Source organism: Polyodon spathula, chromosome 50 (genome assembly GCF_017654505.1).
Source record: "Polyodon spathula isolate WHYD16114869_AA chromosome 50, ASM1765450v1, whole genome shotgun sequence".
NCBI classification, from domain to species: Eukaryota; Metazoa; Chordata; class Actinopteri; order Acipenseriformes; family Polyodontidae; genus Polyodon; species Polyodon spathula.
The window spans coordinates 728,835-735,942 of NC_054583.1; the positions used below are offsets into that span (position 1 = coordinate 728,835).

General features: G+C 43.3%; 1 protein-coding gene across 2 annotated transcripts; it reads right to left on the reverse strand.

Moving 5' to 3' along the window:
- Positions 1 to 1,309: 1,309 nt before the first annotated feature.
- Positions 1,310 to 6,649, reverse strand: LOC121306759 (nuclear factor of activated T cells 2 interacting protein). Of its 2 annotated transcripts, XM_041238669.1 has the most exons (9): positions 6,608 to 6,649; positions 4,937 to 5,053; positions 4,733 to 4,781; positions 3,746 to 3,875; positions 3,458 to 3,538; positions 3,155 to 3,368; positions 2,827 to 2,971; positions 1,918 to 2,045; positions 1,310 to 1,821 (listed from the first exon to the last, which is right to left on the reverse strand). In XM_041238669.1, exons 1-9 carry the CDS (start codon positions 6,617 to 6,619, stop codon positions 1,660 to 1,662), a joined length of 1,038 nt encoding a protein of 345 aa, XP_041094603.1. In that variant the 5' UTR covers positions 6,620 to 6,649; the 3' UTR covers positions 1,310 to 1,659. The 2 variants fall into 2 exon arrangements, with proteins under 2 accessions (XP_041094603.1, XP_041094602.1); XM_041238668.1 differs by lacking the exon at positions 6,608 to 6,649 and having other exon boundaries at positions 4,937 to 5,122.
- Positions 6,650 to 7,108: the final 459 nt, after the last annotated feature.

The following is a 7,108-nucleotide window of genomic DNA, read 5'->3' on the forward strand; positions in this document are numbered from 1 at the left end:
GGGGCATTCAGAACAGAAAATAGGAGGCACTTTTTTGCACAGAGAATTGTGGGAGTCTGGAACCAACTCCCCGATAATGTTGTTGAAGCTGACACCCTGGGATCCTTCAAGAAGCTGCTTGATGCGATTCTGGGATCAATAAGCTACTGACAACCAAACGAGCAAGATGGGCCGAATGGCCTCCTCTCGTTTGTAAACTTTCTTATGTTCTTATGTTCTATTTCAATGCAAATTCCAATTCCATTGTGAATTTGCCATTTAGCTGCCCTATACTTGTGTTACCATTGTCCCTCAGTCTAATACAGAACCACCATCGCCTCTTTTTTTATCACAGGTTAGATATAGGGTCCACCAGGGACCATTCTTGTCCCAATTCTGTTTCCTCTTTACATGCTGCCCTTGGGTTATACTACTTGTTGACATGGAGTTCAATGTCACTGTTATGCTGATGATACTCAGCTTTACCTGCCCTCAAGCAGGGTGATGGATTTGCTACTAACATGTTGAATACTTGTCTTGCTGACTGGATGTTAAAAACTTCCTAACGCTAAATTCACATTCAGAAATGATGCTACTGGGACCTCAGGAACAATACAATATACACTCGTCTACAACATGTACAAAATGCTGCTGCAAGAGTTTTAGCTGGGACAGACAAGATCATACCAGTCCTGTGCTAACATCTCTACACTGGCTTCCTGTCTGATTTTAAGGTGTTGTTATTAACCTATAAACCTCTAATGGCCTTGCTCCACCTGAACTTAAAAATCTTTACCCACCTCACGTCCCCAATCCGTCACTCTGATCTGAGGATGCCAGGTTATTTTCTGTACACAACTCAAGTGATAGATGCCTCTGCTCTATTGCACTGAAATTCACTGCCCAGTGCTGTCAGGGAAGCTCCCTGAGCCGATGGTTTTAAATCTCGATTAAAACACATTTTTATAGTCTGGCGCATTGTTATCTAAAATGATATTCTCTGGTCTCTATATGGCATAGTTTACTATTTCTATTTGCTTTATTTGACTGTTTTATTTATTTTATGGGTATTCTTGTTATTATTTCATTTATTGTTATTTCTGTTTTTTCTTCATGTGAAGTGCTTCATGCTGGCCCTCGTTAAAGGCGCTATATAAAGATAAAGATTGAATGACTGATTAAGTGATTGATTGATTGTAGTGCCGTTGTCTGTCTGCAATGCGATTGTACTACCGCTGGATAACCTATATCTATTATATATATATATATATATATATATATATATATATATATATATATATATATATATATATATATAAAAGCTCACACATATTTTTTAAATAACTTTATTACTATTATTATCAATCATTCTGTACAAGGACAAAAGTGCTATATTATTAAAAAAAAATAGTCATTTCAACAAGCAAAACCACTGTGGAAAAGCCCTGTCCAATACTGTATTTGTTAAGCAGGCAAGCATCTGGGCTCTAATGCCATCATCAGTGTAATGTGTGTCTGTGTCTGTATGTGTGTGTGCGTGCGTGTATGCGTTTGTGCCTGTGTATGTGTGTGTGTATCTGCGTCTGTGAACACACACACACTACACTGTTAAAAGCGCTAGAGCCCAAATGCTCGTCTGCTGTTTGACTCGCTCAGTTTGTGGTTTTGGGGCGCAGGGGTTCACAGCCACACCTCGATGACATCACCATCCTCCATGTCGAGGCTGGTAGGCGAAGCCTCTTCCAGAACCTTCTCTCCGTCAAACAGGAAGCGCACGCTGTGCTGGGGATCCAAACCGGCGCGTGTGCGATACTGCAGGAGGACTGAGCGCAGGGGGGCATCCTGAGAGAGACAGAGACGGGGGGGGGGGGGGGTTAATACACACACACAGAGCTGGACAGACACACAGACAGTTGGACAGACAGAGACAATACCCACCCTCTTGGCTGAGATGAGTTGAACAGAATCCTTGTCCCTTCCCTGCAGTCTCAGCGTGATGGTGTCCTTGTCCCCCTGTCCCTGTGCGCTGTCCCCCTGTCTGTCCCCCTCAGAGATCACAACACAGTCTGCAAGAGGATATGTGTTAGAAATATTATTGTTTTATTTTTAGCTATATTTGTATTAGAAACTCTGCAGGAAAGTCAATTTTCTAACGCGGTGTAGCAGTGGTGAACAAGCATTCATAATTGTATCTTTTGTAGTTTTTAAGATTTTATCGTTTTTGTAAAATAAATGCTGTTCAGCTTTTAGCGTAAGTGTCGCTGACGTCACTGAGATGGGCCGAGACATTCTCACTGAAACAGGGATACCTCCTGTTTTACCCTGCAGCTCAACCACCCCTGCGGCAACGAACTCGAGGGGGTCTCGTTAGATGTCCAAAAGTCTCAGCTAAAGAAAGCGAGCCCCCTGGGGTTCATATGCCCCCCCCCCCCCCCCCCGTCCGCCAATTGGCTGGCATTTTTCCAAAGCTGTTTTTGGCAAAGTTGTATAATGGGATTTTCCGTAGACGGCATAAACAAAAAAGGGGGCGTATCTGGGCAATACAGACAGCCCCTGCACCACAGAGATAACACGGACACAAACAAAGGAGAGAGCTGCTTCCGCACCCAGCGCTCAAAGAATATCACAGACATCTGCAAAGCTTTTTCAGATGTTATTGTAATAAAATAATGACTTGGATCACACTATTGAGGAGTTTGGTGATAAAACGAGTGATCAGGAGAGGATTTATCAGTATGCACGTCTATAAAGAGGTATGTGACAAATACAGCAAACAAGGGTGGGGCTTGGCTGAGTGTCCTTTTGCCATGCATTGTCTTTTAAACCAAGTTTTTTTTTTTTTCTCACCAATGATGTCAGCGATGCCCAGTCCCAGCTCTGTTGCTGTGGCGACCACAGGAAGCTCCGCCTCCTTCCGCAGCAGCAGTATCCTGGAGGGCGGGACCTTGAGTTTGATTGACAGCTGTTCCACTGCCCTGCTCAGAGGGTCTGTCTGAGAGGGAGAGGAAGGGGTTAGCAACTAGAACACACCCCTATCTGAATTCTAACCTCTCCCACCCATTCTAACCCCTCTCCTGCTCATTCTAAATCCCTGCCACCCATTAAAAGCCTCTCCCACAATTCTAAACCCTTCCTCCTCATTACCTAACCCCTCCTCCCCTCCCTCCTCTCTCACTGTTTTCACTGGTATCCTGTACAGATCAGCTCTGCAGCGTATTTTCAGCACCAGCTCTCTTGGCGAATCAGACTGCAGCGTTTCCCAAGGGGGAGTGGTCAACAGGATGAGATCGTCGTCGTCATCCCTGCCGACCGCAGTTTCCCGCAGCCGGGTATTCTGGGAGACAGGAGAGAGCATGGCCCCCACCTCATTCAGTTTTCTGTCCACCTCCCTGAGAATCATAGAACACAGCCATGTACCGAGTGTGAAAACACCGTCTCAAAGCGCGCGGTCCGTGGAGAATCGTGGGGGAGAACTCACCTGATTTTTCTGAAGGCACGCCCCTTCCGTCTCTGGGGGCAGTGTGGTGTGGAGGGAGGGGAGGGCGAGCTAGTCCAGGGCCTGAAACAGAGAGCGGGGCCACACAGAGGGGCGGTGACATAACACAGACAATATAATACAGAAAGAGCAGGGAGTGAAATACTCCTGCTGCACAGCAGTTTCACACATCCCAGGTTTTACTACCAGCTTGATTAGCTACAGTGTGTCTCGGTAACAAGCTCCGGTGTTGGAGTGGAGATGAGAGAGAGTGGATGTGGTCAGACTCACGGCTCTTTGTTAGGCTCCTCCTCTGAGTCTGAGATCTCCAAAGTGGTTGTCTGGCTCTTCTTCTTTAAGGGTGTGGCCGGGAAGTCCTTCTGTGATTGGGCCCAGGAGAAATGCCCCTCCCGCTCAACATCTATGAGAAAACAATAAAATGATGGATAATAAAAATGATTTTTAAAAATAAATTATTATTATTATTATTATTATTATTATTACAGTCAGCACTCAGATATCCGTTACCCACACACACGTCAGTCGCGTTTTACTGCCCTTGTATTAAGAATAAAACCAATCCCCATTATATATATATATGTAACATATTAATGCTGTTACCCGTCACCAGTTTTCTGACTCAAAGCCCATCTCTTCAGTGTTACAATTTATTTGAATATCGGCCCACAGCCCGCGTTTTATTTTAGTTACACAGCATTTCCTCCAGTTTCACCTGACAAAAATGCAGCCAAAACAAAGCGAACGAGACAACTAACAGTTAATCATTAAACAGTTTTAGATACTGTGATGTATTTTTTTAAATCTGTCATCTTTGGCTGTTTTCATGCATTTTCATTTGCTAGTGAACTATGAAATCAGGGCCTTATCGAGCACTATGCTCTGCAACTTTAAATACAGATTTGTATTTTTTTTTTTTTTATATTTTGTGAAATCGCGTTGCCTTTTACATTTTATACAGTTCTGTGCATGGGAAGCATGATTTGGATTTCATTTTGCTGCTGGGTCGTTAACAGGGAATTTTACAACAGTACTGTGTCATTTCTTTTGGCAAGTGACATTTTCCTAATCACATTGTTCCAAATTAAAATATTTTTGCGTTCCCTGAAAAACTGAAATGGGTTGGAATGGGCCAAAATGAAATAATCAGATACGAGTCACACGGGCTTAATCGTCACTGGAGTCACAATTTTATTGATAGGGTAGGATATGTGAGTGCTGACTGCATTACTATCACAAAGCGTATTTCAAATCTGGTACCTGAGTTGTATCTGATTGCTGCAGGGTAGAGAAGAAGACTCCTACTCACCTGCACAGAATAAACACAGTCAGAGACACAGAGAGAGAGACTCACACACATAGAGACAGACACACATACAGATAGAGACAGACACTCACACAGTCACACACACACACACAGTGACGCACAGAAACAGACACATTCTGTCACTCGCACACACTGACCTGGTCAGAGTACACTGGTACTGTGGACACGGAGCTTGGGTCGACGATTCTGCGGCGCTTGGGAACAGGAGCCCGGGCCTCTGTGATCTCCACATCACTGTCACTGCTCTCCGAACACTGACACACACACATATAAATACAGCAGTGGCCACGCAATAGAATGAACTCATTTTACTTTGTAAAGGCAAGTGAAGCCTGCTGAATAATGTTACGCTAACATATTATTAAACTGCACACAGCTTTGTAGTTTTCCCATATACTTAACAAACAACTGACCAAAAAGGAAAATGTGACATTTCCAAATCTAACACGAAACACTCTAACCCATTATGGCTTGCGATTTACTTTAGCGATACTATGTTCCAGTTTCTCTGGTTGAATCATCATGTTAAATACAATATCCAAATGATGGCATTTTTTGTTTGTTTGTTTTATTGTGTCTCAACCCTAAAATTATAGGTGATGCAAAACTCTGTGTGTGTGTGTGTGTGTGTGTGTGTGTGTGTGTGTGTGTGTCTGTGTGTGTGTGTGTGTCTGTCTGTCTCTGTCTGTCTGTCTGTCTGTCTCTCTCTCTATATATATATATATATCTTCTATAGGAGTCCTGCAAAAATAGGCTTTGCAGAACTTTATTTATTTATGTTTTACTAGTGTTTGGGACACACATGTAGGTACATCGCTTGCGACATATATATATATATATATATATATATATTTAAAGTCATAATCATTTTAATAAATTATTGATCGAAATTGCAAAAGACTAAAGGGAGATTTTGTCGGTCCATCTTTATAGCCCGTCGGTGTACGACAACGAAGTCAAACGTGCAATTAATATTAACACTAGCTTTAACGATTTCTATGATATCTCTATATATAGTATATATATCTATAATATATATATATATATATAGCGATATATATATATATGAATGTATCTGATTTTGCTACCAGCAAACAAAGTTTATTTAGTTTCGTTTTCGGAAGTGTTTTGATATTACAGTACCAGCGCTGTTTGTTTGTCAGTGACTAGGTTTCAGGAATGCTTGCACATTAACCCTGCGAGCTGTCTGCTCTCTCTCTCTCTCTCTCTCTCTCTCTCTCTCTCTCTCTCTCTCTCTCTCTCCTCTTTTGATTAATATCTCTTCACTCAGCTATCTCTCACTCAGCTATCTCTTCACTCAGCTATCTCTTCACTCAGCTATCTCTTCACTCAGCTATCTCTCACTCAGCTATCTCTCACTCAGCTATCTCTCACTCAGCTATCTCTCACTCAGCTATCTCTCACTCAGCTATCTCTCACTCAGCTATCTCTCACTCAGCTATCTCTCACTCAGCTATCTCTCACTCAGCTATCTCTCACTCAGCTATCTCTCACTCAGCTATCTCTCACTCAGCTATCTCTCACTCAGCTATCTCTCACTCAGCTATCTCTTCACTCAGCTATCTCTTCACTCAGCTATCTCTTCACTCAGCTATCTCTCACTCAGCTATCTCTCACTCAGCTATCTCTCACTCAGCTATCTCTCACTCAGCTATCTCTTCACTCAGCTATCTCTCACTCAGCTATCTCTCACTCAGCTATCTCTTCACTCAGCTATCTCTTCACTCAGCTATCTCTTCACTCAGCTATCTCTTCACTCAGCTATCTCTCACTCAGACAACACTCACCTTTTCCGCCATGACGATTTGAGGGGGTGCGGGGGCGGGGTTTCTCACACGCGCCTCGAGCTTCGCCTCTCGCTATTGGCTCAACACCAGTCAATCAATACAGCCACTCCTTGGTACCCGGCTATTGGTTAGACAAAGTCTGCACGCTGGGTCCAGAGCGGGTGTTCATCCATTGGCTAGACTGCGTGTCCGTCTCAGTCAGGTCTCGAATCTGATTGGAGAACGGCGGGAGCGTCATAGATTCATGAGCGGTGACGGTTGGGAACGACGTTCAAAAGTTTAATTTAACTACTTTTAAACATATGTATTTTAATTTCAAATAGGAAAAATGCGGGGCTTTTTAAAACACTGTATCCGCGTATAAAACCGGGTTTAACCTGACTGCTGAGAGGAAAGGCAGTTTAATTCCGATAAACATCGCCCGCCTCCGGAACAGCGCTCGTCCCAGAACCCGCGGTGTCTTCTGGGAGGTGTAGTTTTAGAGCACATTCCATTAAAACT